The sequence below is a fragment of the Coregonus lavaretus genome (assembly GCF_964263955.1).
Source record: "Coregonus lavaretus genome assembly, chromosome: 1".
Taxonomy (NCBI): Eukaryota; Metazoa; Chordata; class Actinopteri; order Salmoniformes; family Salmonidae; genus Coregonus; species Coregonus lavaretus.
In genome coordinates, this window is record NC_139988.1 from 84,493,845 (window position 1) to 84,511,601 (window position 17,757).

Here is a 17,757-nt window from a genome sequence, read left to right on the forward strand (position 1 = left end):
GACCATTCAGAATCCTAACAAAGCACGACTTCCGGCCACATCGATGCGCATTTTCGTGACGTTGTCAGCCAACCCGTCTATTGATGTGTGAGTTTGAGGCAGCTGCAGTCATTGACAAAGCATTTCTTGTAACATTACTCACATAGGATTTACTGCAGGTGATATCTCCAATACACCATCACTCTGTGTATTGGCTCAACAACATGATCGTTCTCCAGTTGATTTGTTGGTTTTCAACACCAACAGTCTATTATTTGGATTGGTCCACAGTGTCAAGCCCAATACGCCACACTCAAGTGTCAATTAAGTGGACCTGGCCAACTGCAGGCAGCAGCACTCATGTAGAGACTGGGTCCAAATACATAGATGGTTACTGTCTTCCTGATTGGGAAACGTGCCCAGACGGGTTAAGACTTTCTCATTAATGCAATGTTTCAAAACACTGTCCACTCAGACTTCTGGAACCCAGGTAATGTATTGAGATCCATGTTAAGGATCCTATGCGTTGACCTTTGGGTGGAAAACCACATTAGAGGACATTGGAGGAAAGTATCTAAACAGTAGCATGGCAGGAAGAACAGAGAGAGAGAAAGTGTAGTGTCTGGAAAGATAATGGTAGCTAGTGCCAAGGCATTCAGAAACACATTTGCTTTTCATCGTCCTTTTGTCGTGTAGCCAAATTCAAGACAATATTTGTTTTTCAGTCTTAATCTTGTGTAATCAGTCTGCAAACGCTTCTGCTGAAATGAACAGATTAAAGAATCGAAATAGTCTTCAGTAGCATTAAATCCTTTGCCTTGACACATCCCACAGCAGACTGAGAAGTAGATGAAAAAGCTTTTATGACTGTAAGTCGCTTTGGATAAAAGCGTCTGCTAAATGGCATATTATTATTATTATTATTATTATTTTTTGCGTAATTCAGCCGCCACATCCAACTCTTTCCTTGTGTAGCGGCTATCTAATGATCAACTGCACCATTTTATCATACATTTATCTCCATTATACTATTGTGCTGGCACTGGCTTCGCAATTAACACACGCTGTTCTAATTAGTGTGACCCAAAGAGCTGCATCGCTATCAACACTTCAATAACAGATGTAGCAGATCTGTTCACTCTTACACAGTAAATCAAGGATACATTTTTGGGGTTAAATTGACTCTACTGGGAGTTATCTTAACCCTCAAGAGAGTGATATGCTCCCTGGACTTAGTGTTGATAACTGGAGTTGATTAGTACGAAGTACTTTTAACTCAATTGAGAGTAACCAGAGACAGGGAGTTAAAATCTATTGAGTTATGCGCTGATGTGGGAGGGGCCTCATTGACAATATTTCCCAGCATGCTCTGTTGCAGGTTGATTTTTTAAAATTGTTTGTTTCAATATCTGTGTACATTTTTCTAAACTAATCTAATCTGTAAGTGGTTGGATTTATAGCAACCGTTAGTGAGATGGCTGTTCCAGTTTACATGCTCTGTATTCTCTTTGTACTGTATTTTCCTTCCTACTCTGACAGGCATTCTAAATGCAAGTCATCTTTGATGTGAAAGTGCTGGATGTCTTTCCTGCAAGTTGGATCTAACAGATATTGGATATCACATTGCAAACCACCATAATGTGACATATTAAGAAATATTGAAATATGGCTTTACACCCATATAACTCAAAGGAAGTAAACTGAAAGAAAAATGTACTCTGCTGGAGTTTATCATTAATTCAAAACAACACAGAAAAGTGTAAAATGGCAAGGGAGTTGATTAAAAACAACAACAACACTGAAAAGAGTAAAATGGCAATTGGAGTTAAATTTAAGCAACTCTCTGTGAGTTGGATATTTACTCCATTTAGTGCCGCGTTAACGCCAATAATATCAACACCAAGACCGTTGAATCAGTATTTATTTATATTTTTTACAGTGTTGTCTAATTAGATTTACAAGTCTGTTTGACAGACGCCAAAGTAGTTAATCAATAGGCATACGATTAGATAAATGAGTAATTACATATAATGATCCCTAGTCTGCAGGATATGATTTGTGTTTTTAATTATATATTTTTCTGGCAGGTGTTAAATGACTAAACGCCATGTTGTATGTTGAGACTGAGGCCACAGTCATCAGTCATCAGTAGATAAGTAATGACCGCACGTCTGTCCTCAACTATGCTTTTCTCCTTCTAGGCACCATATGTAAATGAATGCTGAATGAAATGTACAGTATTTGCATCTGTTACTATTCAGTTGTTGATACATTTAACATGTTGCTGGCTGCAGCTGAGACGTGCTTACAAGAGCCCATTGAGAGAGAGAGAGAGAGAGAGAGAGAGAGCTACTGTATGTTAGGAGGAGGGTTGGGAAGTAACGGATCACATGTAATCCGTTACATGTAATCTGATTACCCCCCAAAAATGTAACTGTAATCAGATACGTTACCTGCAAAAGTATTGTAATCAGATTACAGATACTTTTGAAAAACTAGATTACTTATTGGATTCTTTTTAAATTCAGAAAGGATTTTTGCGAGAAAATAAAATACATTATGACAGTGTTCTGTTTTCTCAATGACATTGAAATCAGCATTGAAAAAAGGTGTGAGAGTCTGTCCACAAGTCAGAGACCACTGTGATGACACACCTAATGATGACCACCAATCAGAGACCACAATGATGACACACCTAATGATGACCACCAATCAGAGACCACAATGATGACACACCTAATGATGACCACCAATCAGAGACCACTGTGATGACACACCTAATGCTTTTGATGGATCCTTTTTGTCTTCTTCTAATGCCTCTTAAAGGGAAAGTAATCCCAAAGTAACTGAGTAATCAGGTTACGTTACTGAGTTTGGGTAATCCAAAATGTACGTTACTGATTATAATTTTGGAAAGGTAGCTATTAACTGTAACGGATTACATTTATAGAAAGTAACCTACCCAACCCTGGTCAGGAAGAGCTTGTACGTATACAAACATGACATTCTCTCTACATGGGTAGGGTACTTGGGCTAACGTATAAGTCATGACCTGACAGCAGGTTTACTTGACTTCCTATTTTCTTATTTTCTTTGTCCATTGGCAAGTTACCTTCAGTAAATGAAGACACCCCCCTATTTCGTTAGATGACTTGTGGAATAGCAGGGAGCCTTTGTGAATGGATTTAATAGCCTATTGGCTACAGAGAGGGAGCTCAGTAAATCGATTTCATCCCATCTTCTGTGTGCAAACACCCAGTTGTCCGGAATTGCCAAACCCTTAACTCTCTGCCTTCCTGTCGGTGCTTATTTGTGCTTGAATATATGCCATTATCCTCTGAGGTAATTTACTATTGACTTGGCTCATTCACAATGAGGGATGAATGCGACATTTCAAATGTTTTACATTTACATACTGTAAGCCTTGCCATGAGGACTATAACCTAAAAATGCTACATCACAAAACAGGGTTGTAGGCTGCTGAATTCTTCCCAGGTTGTGTGTTCTATTTTAATTACTCAGTAACAACATTATTCTTTATTTTTATTTATTTTGACATGTAATTAACATGTTACATAGCACTTCCATTATTGCTTTGTAATTGCATAGTAATGTAAAGTGTATTGAAATGAATTAAATAAGACAGTGGACACACCGTTGGCATGGCTGCCAGGGTCTGGCATCGTGACACCTGTGAGTGGCACCGGCTGGCAGAGGTCTTACAGTACATCTTCATTACAACAGGGGCACAGATTTGACAAGCCTTGTCAAGGTGTGTAGTGCTGCCAATGTGTGTCATGTGTGCCCCCCCAGGCAGACCGTTTAACGTGTGAATGTCTCTGGTGTTCCTCTCATGCTGGGCTGTGTACATGCTCCGAGTGGTCTCTCCCCCATGTGTGAAAGCATCTCCAGACTCTCCTCAGGCGCTTGCTTTTTGTGTGCAACCAGACAGAGCACTGAGACTGTTGCCAGGGTTTTTAATGCGTCACTCTACTTAATGCTTTTCCGTGTTCTCACTCTGTGTTTTTGCACCTACAGTAGAGATATGGCGGTACTGTGCTATCGATGCAGTATGAATCCCATCAGTGATCATGGACAATGTGTTTTCACATGATTTCACATGTAAAATGTCACATGTGAAGTAATGGGATACTGTATTTAATTTTTATTTCACCTTTATTTAACCAGGTAAGCCAGTTGAGAACAAGTTCTCATTTACAACTGCGACCTGGCCAAGATAAAGCAAAGCAGTGCGATAAAAACAACACAGAGTTACATGTGTATTAGTGTTTTGTTATTTATTTACTGTCAATTGCAATGCACTTGGGTACTTTTTGGCCTGTCCTGCAAATTAACTTGGCATGCCTCACTTGCAATTGCATTTAAACAGATAGGATACATTAGATGTGCTTATGGCACAAAATCATGATTTGACCGTTTTTCCCAAGTTCTCAGTTGTCTTGAAAGCACCAATAGACGCGTTTCCCACTAGTAATTACCAGTCGGAAGGCCGTTCAAGTGGATCTTTACCAGTCGTATGAGATAAATTCCCACTTCCCACTTGGTTACGAACGAAGCATTAGGTTCAATTATTACTGCACTTTGAAATGTAGGTGGGGGCAATGTGCTTTTGGGGGCTCATTATCATATTTGCGGGCATGGTCTAAAATATGTTGTATTTGTGCCAACTGTCAGTGGAAATGTTGTACCAGTTTAAGTGGTTTTATCATTATGTTGACAAAGGTTGAGCATCCCTTTTGAAGTGTTCTGTTCTGAAATGTTTGTAAGGATGGGTGAGACTCAAGCGCTGCAGCATTGAGAGGTTACTGTGCACTTTCTAGTAGCTTAATGGTAGCTGGTTCACTGGAAGTTAATGTTTAATTTTCAAGAATATACTGTCAACTAGTTACAAGTGGGTTATTGTAAAATTCACAGTAACTTACTGTAGCTAATCCATCACACTGACTGACATGATGGTCTGGTAGGAATACACAAAAAATGTATGCACGCATGACTGTAAGTCGCTTTGGATAAAAGCGTCTGCTAAATGGCATATTATTATTATATTATAAAGTGAGTGTTACAATTACATTGTGACTAGCTGTAAATGAAATAGGGCATGGTTATTTGGTACCACATGCAATTATGTCAGTCTTTAACAAGGCTACAGAAGTGACAGTGTACAAGCTTAATGTTTATGAACAGAGCACATTAACTGGCCTCCCTTATGGTAGACCAAAATGAGCCAACTGAAAGCCACGCCTCAAATAAGCCACGCCTGCAATCTTCTGATACGCTGCTACTGTTACAGTATGCTGCCAATCAGCAACTGAATTGCATGTTGTCAACAGAAGATTCAGTGAAGGCACAGTATGTTATTGGCAAGATTGCTAGTGCAGCAAGAGTCCCGTAAGGTAACATTTTGCCATTAAGTAAATGTGAATTTTACAATAACTTACTGGCAAAAAGTCTCCAGTTAAGTAATGGCAAATTCACAGCAACTTCTGGCAACAAGTTGCCATTAAGTTACCTGAAAATGCACAATAACCCCTTCACAGTAGTGATGTTATGTTTGATACCGGAGTTCAGAGGCATGCATCGAGATCGCTAAGCAGCTAACTTTGAAGCGGTGTGCCGATGCGTGTATCACTTTATCATAAGTATGTCATCAATGACGTCCAAAGCTTTGTTTGATCATGTGCTTTTTCAAACTGTGTGTTGCAAAATGCAAGATCCCACTCATACCACCGTGGTTCCGGTGCTTTCTTCGATGCCAAGCTGCTTTCAAACACCGACCTCTACTGGACACCGTACTTACAAATATAGTTAGGATGTTGTACATGTAGTTTCTCCTGATGAGTAGCTTAGTAGGTAGAGTCGGTAACTCAGGCACATGAGGGTATGAGATCAGATCCTGTTGAAGGCAAACTATTTTGAAAGTTGTTTTATGTGAAACCACAACTTTCTGCATTGTTGATCAAATAGTATGTTTTATTTAGTATAGTATAAGCGTCTGTCTTAAGCATGCTAAATAATGCCATAGATTCCGTTTAAGAAACATAGTCAACTTGAAGGCAAAAAAGAGGTCCATGACACAACTTTGTAAGAACGTCCTAAAAACATCCTTGGGGATGTCCCTAGAACAAACTGGGAAGTAGACGAAACCTACAGGGGACCATGACTATTTAAATAGAATTAATGCCAATTATGCCTTTCAAAGTAAAATATTGTAAATTACATTTAACACCTGGGCTCACGTGTCACATTATCACATGTTGAAATTTTGCATCCCCATGTTGTCACATTTATCTCACATTAATTTCATAGGAGATCATGTTCTCACGTGCTCACATGTTGTCACGTGTAGTTTTATGTTATCACATGTTGCTTCATGTGTTGTCACATGTTGCTTCACATTGTCAAGTTATCACATTAACTTCACATTAAATCACATGTGATCACAGGAGATCACATGTTCATGTGAAATTCATGTGTTTTTTCCTTAAGGGAGACAGATCTCAACAAGCTCCTTTTAAAGAAATACTGTACAACTAACACCTATTGAACCCATTGTAAATACGTATTTCTATACCTATGGGGTTATTATACCAGTTGTCTCCTCTAGTGTAGCAGTGATTCATTCATCAGGTGTATTATTAGGAGGATTTAGTGACAGAAGACCAGCTCGATTAAAAGACCAATCTGGTCCATCTTGCTATTGTCTAGTAGAGGCAGATTGTGTCCGCTCTTATTTATGAATGCCAGGGCCTTTCAGGATATTAACCAATTAAACAGGCTCCCCTGAGATGTAAATGAATCCCATGCTGTTCTGGCAGGAAATACAATGACGACTGATACAGAGCATCGTGATGCCCTGGTACCATGCTCCATGGACTTGACTCTGAGATATCGTGACTGAGATAAACGCTGTATCCTATTGTCCACCATGTCCTCCCTACCGTTTCTCCCTTATTGTGCTGTCACTCCATCACAGATAAAGCTGTCAGGTGATGATGGATATCTAATAAACGTGTTAGGAAGGAAGGAGGGAGGGCACAGCAAGATAACTCGCTCTGTGTGTGAAGACTATTACTTTTTACAGTCGCAGGTGTTAACGCTTTCACCGCTTGGTATGGCAACTGGGGCCGAGTACATCACTGGGGCCGAGTTCCCTGAAATCCAGGACCTCTATACCAGGCTGTGTCAGAGGAAGGCCCTAAAAATGGTCAAAGACTCCAGCCACCCAAGTCACAGTCTGTTCACTCTGCTACCGCACAACAAGTGGTACCGGAGCGCCATGTCTGGGACCAAAAGGCTGAACAGTTCATTAAACGGCTACCCAGACTTTCTGCTTTTCACCCCCTACCTACATGTACATGGTACTTCAATCAATCACCTTACCAAACCTACACGAACATATTACCTCAATCAATCACCCCAACTACCTCGTACCCCAGTACACAAACTCGGTACCGGTACTCCTTGTCTATTGCCTGTATACAGTATATTCTTGTTATTGTTATTTTATTGCGTTACTATTTTCTTATTATCTATTTGTTAATTTTCATACTTTTTAACTGCATTGTTGGGAAAGGGTTCGTAAGTAAGCATTTCAAGTCTACACTTGTTGTATTCGGCGCATGTGACAAATTCAATTTGATGTGATTTAAAACCCCAGCATATTCCTTTGGTCCATTTTCACATTTTCTTTTTTTAGGGTGAAGTTACGTAACAGTCAGGATAATATCAGAACTTGTTTGAAGGGAGTAGATATGTGTCCATATTTAATTTCCCATCTGATAAAGGAGCAGCCAACAGTGCTGGCAAAGAATTCTCCCTCCAGAAGCCTTAGATGGAAGAGAGGCTGTTGATGCTGTCACCATTTGGATCAATTCCACACAGCTGTAGTCGGTGAACCGCACCGCCGGTACCGTCAAACCAGATCAACAGTGTTTTGTCTTTTTGTCTAAACGCAGAGGTGTTTTTGGGAGGAAATGCTCCAGTTATTTGGCAAACGTATGATGTTCAGTGAACACAATGCAACCCTGATTGTGAAATAAAAAGTAAGAAGGTGTAAAATCTAGAGATAAATATTTATCTTAAAGCATCTCAGTCTTGATTGTACTGCTGGAGGGATGGCAGAGGTTTACATTTAACCCTCCCTTCTGCTCAGGGAACGGACCAGGGCCTGGTTTCCCAGAAGCATCTTAAGACGAAGTTCATTGTTAGAACCTTCAAAGGAGCATCGTTAAATCTCTGAGCTGTTTCCCACAACCATTGTTACTAACGTCACACTTGAAAGCACTCATAATCTAACGACTGCCTTAGACCCCTCGTAGAACAGCTAAGGGTGCCGTTAGAATACTTTTTGCCCTCCCGAGTCTGTTCACACACAGGAGATCTTTGCTAAATACACAATGGAAATGTTTATCTGTCTCTCTGTGACCGCCAATAACTAAAATAATTGTACACCACGCTATGGGACTCCCGGTCACTGCTGGTTGTGACACAGCCTGGGATTGAACCCCGGTCTGTAGTGACGCCTCAAGCACTGCAATGTAGTGCCTTAGACCACTGCGCCACTCGGGAGGCCCGTTGTGTAGTTATTCTAATGTTAATATAAGGATGTGAATAGATAAAGCTGCTCTGAAGGCAGCACGGCCTTCTTGCAGTCCTCTAAGTATTGACATATGCTCCAACAATGCACTTAGCGAACAGTCTCTCTATGTGGTGTTTTGGTAAAGGCATGTTACACATTAAGCCGTTAAGAGAACAAGGCATCGTTAAAACACTCATAGGCTTAAGTTCGATCACTGTCGGGAAACCCACCCCAGGGGAATGGTCAGCCTGTTCTAATTAGAGAATGCCAGTCCTTCATCTGGTGCCAGTCTGTAAACTGTGACCTGTTGCTGCTTGGTGAATCACCAGCTTGCCAGAATCAGACTGCAGAGATTTTGGAGCCTGCCAGTCTCTGCTGGACATTCAGCGACATTCAGTCCCTCACATTCCAGCAATGCTTTCAATCCCCACATCTATCGCTTCGTAATGATCTAAAACTGTTTTGCTAATCCTTTCCCCTCATTTTGTCTCTCAGCCAGTGTCCTATTTTTCCGCTGAGCCCATTATCGTAGTCTGCATACCATTCTGCTGTAATCCCTCTCTACACCCGGTGCTCATGTCCCGGTTAAGTAACGAATTGAGACTTTTATTCTAATGCATTAGCCACGACTCCCCAATCTGGGCAACAGCAGCGTGAAGTAGCACGGTCACATTTACAGCCTGTCATGCTCACTTTCACGGGCCGTGCATCAGCGGGGGAAATGAAAGAGTGTGCTCTGCTCTGTCGTTTTTCCTTGCAGATGGGAAGGTGGAGGTGACCAAGGAGAGCATGAAGCTGTGCACCATGGGACCTGGGAAGGTGTTTGGAGAGCTGGCCATCCTCTACAACTGCACCAGGACGGCCACTGTCAAGAGTAAGTTTGACCAGTATAAGTGAGGCAGTGGGTTGCCCATGCACTGAACACCATAATTGAATTCAGTTATAAGCTTGGCCATAACTGTCCACAATCAGCCATATACTCCCTGAACCTGATTTACTAAGCATTTGACTGGCCTTTCAACAGCAGTGAGTTGAGCTGAGGGAGATAATGCGTAAAGAACAAATGATCATTCTCTGAGCATTGTTTGAGTCACTTGTATTTATATCTACACGACATGGAATCAGACAGATAATTCCTCCTTTTATAAAATCATTCCAGGTGAACAGAGTAGTCGATTTGATTAAGTCTACCTTCCAGATACAGAAGACAGCCTCTGAATAATTTTCTGTGCTTTGAATGGTTACATTCCTGCTTTTGTCAAACACAGAGAGAGACATATTGAGCACACACACAGAATACCACCTCTATCCTGAGGAAATACTCTTTCTACCTATTCACTGTGATGAATTATTGAAAAATAAATGTGTACCTGGAATTCCTGTTGGGCATATTTGTTTTTATAGAGCACCTTCAGGCGACGAAATGTCTTTTGACATATGTAAAGTCAGATTGGTATGTAAACATGACCGAAAGCATTATCTTATCATGGCCATATAGTTCCTTACTATAATGGTAAAAGTAGCAGCTGTTGCTGAATACATATCTGATTAGGCTATTTCATGCGCAGCATCCATTCAAATTGTTTTCATATATCCAAAATAGGTTTCAGGGAAGGCTTAGAGCTTAGCGAATACACCCACTCGAACACTCCCACACATTAATTTAGGTCTGTAACCACACATACACACAGACCATCGTCACAAAGATGTTAATTATTATTTCACAGTTTTCATACATTGTTTGTACTTTCGAAGAGAAGATGATTTTATTGTGTAAATAGGTTAATGAGTCAGTCTACACCCCAAAAAAGTAGGATTCCTCAAGGGTTCTTTAGGAAGGGTTATGGTTCTATGTGGAACCATACTGACCCAAAGAATCCTTTGAGCCCTTCAATTGTTCTTTGCAGTTCAAAAAAAGTGTTATTTTCTCTTAGAGTGACAATTAAAATGTAGGGGCGGCGGCCTGTTTGAATATTTTGGGGCGGGGTTTTACACACAGCTCTTTTTGTGCAACCGTGAGTGAGTGTCATTCCAGTTTATCTAATTTGTTGTGTTATGCAATTGCACTTTATACAGTGCTATGAAAAAGTATTTGCCTCCTTTTTAATTTTCTTTACTTTTGCATATTTGTGATATTGAATGCTATCAGATCTTCAACCAAAACCTAATTTTAGATAAAGGGAACATACATGGACAAATAACACAACAATTACATATTTATTTCATTTATTTCATAAACAAAGTTATGCAACACCCAATTCCCCTGTGTGAAAAAGTAATTGCCCCCTTACACTCAATAACTGGTTGTGCCACCTTTAGCTGCAATGACTCCAACCAAATACTTCCTGTAGTGGTTGATCAGTCTCTCACGTCGCTGTGGAGGAATTTTGGCCCACTCTCCCATGCAGAACTGCTTTAATTTTCAAGCATGAACTGCTCGTTTCAAGTCCTGCCATAACATCTCAATTGGGATTAGGTCTCGACTTTGACTAGGCCATTCCAAAACTTCCAATTTGTTGCTTTTTAGCAATTTTCATGTAGACTTGATTGTGTGTTTTGGATCATTGTCTTGCTGCATGACCCAGCTGCGCTTCAGCTTCAGCTCACAGACGGATGGTCTTACATTCTCCTGTAGAATTCTCTGATACAGAGCAGAATTCATGGTTCCTTCTATTAAGGCAAGTCGTCCAGGTCCTGAGGCAGCAAAGCATCCCCAAACCATCACACCACCACCACCATGCTTGACCTTTGGTATGATGTTCTTACTGTGGAATGTAGAGTTTGGTTTTCGCCAGGCATTACTGGAACCATGTCGTCCAAAAAGTTATACTTTTGAATCATCTGTCCATAGAACGTTCTTCCAAGAGTCTTGATGATCATCCAGGTGCTTTTTGGCAAACTTGAGTCAACTTTTTGGACGAGATGGGTGCCATTATGCCTGGCGAAAACCAAACACTGCATTCCACAGTTCGTAGGCAAGTTCTATGCATTTGAGGCTACTAAACTGGTCCGCGAAATTCTTGATATGTTTATCAAGCTCAGACTCCGGCAGGGATGTAGCTCAGTTGGTAGAGCATGGCGTTTGCAACGCCAGGGTTGTGGGTTTGATTCCCACTGGGGGCCAGTATGATTTTTTTAAAATCATGTATGCACTCACTAACTGTAAGCCACTCTGGATAAGAGCGTCTGCTAAATGACTAAAATATAAATGTAAAATGTAAGAAGGTAGAGCAGAGCTTTATTATGGACAGACTTCTCCCCATCTTAGCTACTGTTGTATCAATATGTTTTGACCATGACAGTTTACAATCCAGGGTTACTCCAAGCAGTTTAGTCACCTCAACTTGCTCAATCTCCACATTATTTATTACAAGATTTAATTGAGGTTTGGAGTTTAGTAAATGATTTTTTCCAAATACAATGCTTTTAGTTTTAGAAATATTTAGGACTAACTTATTCCTTGCCACCCACTCTGAAACTAACTGCAACTCTTTGTTAAGTGTTGCAGTCATTTCAGTCGCTGTAGTAGCTGACATGTATAGTGTTGAGTCATCCGCATACATAGACACTCCTGCTTTACTCAAAGCCAGTGGCGTGTCATTAGTAAAGATTGAAAAAGTAATGGGCCTAGACAGCTTCCCTGGGGAATTCCTGATTCTACCTGGAGTATGTTGGAGAGGCTTCCATTAATGAACACCCTCTGTGTTCTGTTAGACAGGGAACTCTGTATCCACAATATAGCAGGTGGAGTAAAGCCACATCAAATACGTTTTTCCAGCAGCAGACTATGATCGATAATGTCAAAAGCCACACTGAAGTCTAACAAAACAGCCCCCACAATCTTTTTATCATCAATTTCTCTCAGCCAATCATCAGTCATTAGTGTAAGTGCTGTGCTTGTTGAATGTCCTTCTCTATAAGCATGCTGAAAGTTTGTTGTCAATTTGTTTACTGTAAAATACATCTGGTCAAACACAATATTTTCCAATAGTTTACCAAGAATTGGTAACAGGCTAATTGGTTGGCTATTTGAGCCAGTAAAGGGGGCTTTACTATTCTTAGGTTGCCTTGGCCGTGTGTTTTGGGTCATTGTCATGCTGGAATACCCATCCACGACCCATTTTCAATGCCCTGGCTGAGGGAAGGAGGTTCTCAACCAAGATTTGACGGTACATGGCCCTGTCCATCGTCCCTTTGATGCGGTAAAGTTGTCCTGTCCCCTTAGCAGAAAAACACCCATAAAGCATAATGTTTCCATCTCCATGTTTGACGGTGGGGATGGTGTTCTTGGGGTCATAGGCAGCATTCCTCCTCCTCCAAACACGGCGATGCCAAAGAGCTCGATTTTGGTCTCATCTGACCACAACACTTTTCACCCAGTTCTCCTCTGAATCATTCAGATGTTCATTGGCAAACTTCAGACGGGCCTGTATATGTGCTTTCTTGAGCAGGGGGACCTTGTGGGCACTGCAGGATTTCAGTCCTTCACGGCGTACTGTGTTACCAGTTGTTTTCTTGGTGACTATGGTCCCAGTTGCCTTGAGATCATTGACAAGATCCTCCCGTGTAGTTCTGGGCTGATTCCTCACCATTCTCATGATCATTGCAACTCCACGTGGTGAGATCTTGCATGGAGCCCCATGCCGAGGGAGATTGACAGTTCTTTTGTGTTTCTTCCATTTGCGAATAATCGCACCAACTGTTGTCACCTTCTCACCAATCTGCTTGTCGATGGTCTTGTAGCCCATTCCAGCCGTGTAGGTCTACAATCGTGTCCCTGACAGCCTTGGAGAGCTCTTTGGTCTTGGCCATGGTGGAGAGTTTGGAATCTGATTGATTGATTGCTTCTGTGGACAGGTGTCTTTTATACAGGTAACAAACTGAGATTAGGAGCACTCCCTTTAAGAGTGTGCTCCTAATCTCAGCTCGTTACCTGTATAAAAGACACCTGGGAGCCAGAAATCTTTCTGATTGAGAGGGGGCAAATACTTATTTCCCTCATTAAAATGCAAATCAATTTATAACATTTTTCACATGCATTTTTCTGGATTTTGTTGTTGTTATTCTGTCTCTCACTGTTCAAATAAACCTACCATTAAAATTATAGACTGATCATTTCTTTGTCAGTGGGCAAACGTACAAAATCAGCAGGGGATCAAATACTTTTTTCCCTCACTCTAGGAGTGGCAATATCGTCTACTATTATCCTCAGTAATTTTCCATCCTAAGCAATCTGCCTAAACATTGTTGGAAGTACAATATACCAACATAGCTACTGTAGTAGGTCACAGCTGTGTTCTGGAAAACATTGGTAGATCATGGGTGGTGTACACATTGTGGTACTCATGTGAATTTACGTTCGTTTTCAACTTCAGACCAATGCCTACTTCTCACTTAAAACGTGTTTAAAAAAAAAAATGTAATTTCCATAGTTTTTACACCGGAAGGTGATTATACAACATTATTATACAACATTGTAAACTGGGTGGTTCGATCCCTGAATGCTGATTGGCTGACAGCCGTGGTATATCAGACCGTATACTACGGGTAAGACAAAACATTTATTTTAACAGCTCTAATTACGTTGGTAACCAGTTTAAAATAGCAATAAGGCACCTCAGGGGTTTGTGATATATGGCCAATATACCATGGCTAAGGGCTGTGTCCAGGCACTCCGCGTTGCGTCATACATAAGAACAGACTTAGCCATGGTATATTGACCATATACAGTACCACACCCCCTCGGGCCTTATTGCTTGATTATAATACAGCATTGTTGAATACGCGGTTCTGATTGGCTGGAAGGGCATTCTAGAATGGACATTAAAACCAGATAACGGGTTCTCAACTTAACTGAATGGGGGGGATTCAGGGTCAGATACAAGCACATTTCTCTCAGGGTTAACTGATATGTGACTATTTATTGATTATAATACAGCAAAACAAAGCATTACCTGTAAACAATGGTAGTTATTACAAAAGATTAACTTTACAATCAAACGTACCTTTATCAGGTATAGTAAAATGTGTACATACAATTCAGGGATGGCCACAAATTGCTCTTTGAGAGCTACAGGGTTATGCAGGCTTTCTTTGTTCAAGCCCAGTTCTACCTTACCTGATTCTACTATTCAAGGTCTTAATGAACAGCTGAGGTCTTGATGAACAGCTGAGTAGTGGAATCAGGTGTGGTAGCACTTGGCTTCAACAAAAAAGCCTGCATAACCCTGTGGCTCGTCAATAGCAATTTTGGTAACTCCTGATACAAACATTGTGACAAATGTGAAACTGCTGAGAAACACCTGTAAAATACAAAGTCATTATACGAGTACAAAACACTTTTAAGAATACATATTTACAAATCTGACATTGGATAGGTGCTCTAAATCCTCTAGCTACAAATGTTCTTAGTAATGCTGTACACAGCTGTCCAGCTAAAGATCACACATTAATACCCACATTTATAAATGGCAGTGCCTTCATAAAGTAGTCACGCCCCTTGACTTTTTCCACATTTTGTTTTGTTACAAAGTGGGATTAAAATGGATTTCATTGTCTTTTTCTTTGTCAACGATCAACACAAAGTACTCTGCAATGTCAAAGTGGAAGAAAATTCTAACATTTGTAAAAAATGTATGAAAGATTTAACACTAACATATCTTTATTACATAAGTATTCATTTCCCTGAGTCAATACATGTTTGAATCACCATTGGCAGCGATAACAGCTGTGAGTTTTTCTGGGTAAGTCTCAAATAGCTTTCCACACCTGGATTGTGCAACATATGCCCATTATTCTTATCAAAATTATTTAAGCTCTGTCAAATTGGTTGTTGATCATTGCTAGACAACCATTTTCAAGTCTTGCCATAGATTTTCAAGCACATTTAAGTCGAAACTGTAACTTGGCCACTCAGGAACATTCACTGTCTTCTTGGTAAACAACTCCAGTGTAGATTTGGCCTTGTGATTTAGGTTATTGTCCCGCTGAAAGGTGAATTCATCTCCCAGTATCTGGTGGAAAGCAGACTGAAACAGGTTTTCCTCTGGGATTTTGCCTGTACTTAACTACATTCTGTTTTTTTTTATCCTGAAAAACTCCCCAGTCCTTAACGATTGCAAGCATACCCATAACATGATGCAGCCACCACTATGTTTGAAAATATGGAGAGTGGTACTCGGTAATGTATTGGATTTGCTCCAAACATAACACTTTGTATTCAGAACAAGAAGTGAATTGCTTTGCTACATTTTTTGCAGTATTACTTTAGTGCCTTGTTACAAACAGGATGCATGTTTTTGAATACTTTTATTATGTATAGGCTTCCTTCTTTTCATGCTGTCATTTAGGTTAGTATTGTGGAGTATTTACAATGTTGTTGATCCATCCTCAGTTTTCTCCTATCACTGCCATTGATCTATGTAACTCTGAGCAGTTTCCTTCCTCTCTGGCAACAGAGTTAGGAAAGGAAAAAGGAAAGGGGGATACCTTTATAATGTAATATAATATATATATATATATACACAAATATATGTTATATACATATATATACACACTACCAGTCAAAGGTTTGGACACACCTATTCATTCAAGTTTCTTTTTTCTTTTTTTAAACTATTTTTTACATTGTAGAATAATAGTGAAGACATCAAAACTATGAAATAACACATATGGAATCATGTAGTAACGGAAAAAAGGGTTAAAAAAATCAAAATATATTTTATATTTGAGATTTTTCAAATAGCCACCCTTTGCCTTGATGACAGCTTTGCACACTCTTGGCATTTTCTCAACCAGCTTCATGAGGTAGTCACCTGGAATGCATTTCAATTCACAGGTGTGCCTTCTTCAAAGTTAATTTGTGGAATTACTTTCCTTCTTAATGCGTTTGAGCCAATCAGTTGTGTTGTGACAAGGTAGGGGGGTATACAGAAGATAGCCCTATTTGGTAAAAGACCAAGTCCATATATGGCAAGAACAGCACAAATAAGCAAAGAGAAACGATAGTCCATCATTACTTTAAGACATGAATGTCAGTCATTACGGAACATTTCAAGAACTTTGAAAGTTTCTTCAAGTGCAGTCGCAAAAACAATAAAGTGCTATGATGAAACTGGCTCTCATGAGGACCGCCACAGGAATGGAAGACCCAGAGTTACCTCTGCTCCAGAGGAGGAGTTACCAGCATCAGAAATTGCAGCCCAAATAAATGCTTCACAGAGTTCAAGTCACAGACACAACTCAACATCAACCGTTCAGAGGGGACTGTGTGAATCAGGCCTCATGGTCGAATTGCTGCAAAGAAACCACTACTAAAGGACACCAATAATAAGAAGAGACCTGCTTGGGCCAAGAAACACGAGCAATGGACATTAGACCGGTGGAAATTTGTCCTTTGGTCTGGAGTCCAAATTGGAGATTTTTGGTTCCAACCTCCGAGTCTTTGTGAGACGCGGTGTGGGTGAACAGATGATCTCTGCATGTGTAGTTCCCACCGTAAAGCATGGAGGAGGAGGTGTTATGGTGTGGGGGTGCTTTGTTGGTGACACTGTCTGTGATTTATTTAGAATTCAAGGCACACTTAACCAGCATGGCTACCACAGCATTCTGCAGCGATACGCCATCCCATCTGGTTTGGGCTTAGTGGGACTATCATTTGTTTTTCAACAGGACAATGACCCAAAACACCTCCAGGCTGTGTAAGGGCTATTTTACCAAGAAGGAGAGTGATGGAGTGCTGCATCAGATGACCTGGCCTCCACAATCTCCCGACCTCAACCCAATTGAGATGGTTTGTGGTGAGTCGGACAGCAGAGTGAAGGAAAAGCAGCCAACAAGTGTGCAGCATATTTGGGAACAAATAGCAGCATATTTGGGAATGCCAACAGTGTGCGAAGCTGTCATCAAGGCAAAATGTGGCTATTTGAAGAATCTCAAATATAAAATATATTTTGATTTGTTTAACACTTTTTTGGTTACTACATATGTGTTATTTCATAGTGATGTCTTCTACAATGTTGAAAATAGTAAAAATAAAGAAAAACCCTTGAATGAGTAGGTGGGTCCAAACTTTTGACTGGTACTGTAGTCAGTTGTACAACTGAATGCATTCAACTGAAATGTGTCTTCCTCATTTAACCCCAGGAAGGACGCCTGTATCTTTGTAGTGACTGGGTGTA

At 40.4% G+C, this 17,757-nt stretch overlaps 1 protein-coding gene across 3 annotated transcripts in view; it reads left to right on the forward strand.

The window, feature by feature from the left end:
• LOC311132396 (cGMP-dependent protein kinase 1-like) overlaps positions 1-17,757 on the forward strand; it is a gene marked incomplete at its 5' end in the record, with an annotated part of 223,927 nt that overhangs the window by 56,606 nt on the left and 149,564 nt on the right. For all 3 annotated transcript variants that reach the window (XM_084165671.1, XM_084165669.1, XM_084165670.1), the window contains one exon: positions 9,339-9,452. In XM_084165671.1, coding sequence (XP_084021797.1) covers positions 9,339-9,452 — 114 coding nt within the window. The remainder of the gene's footprint in view (positions 1-9,338; positions 9,453-17,757) is intronic.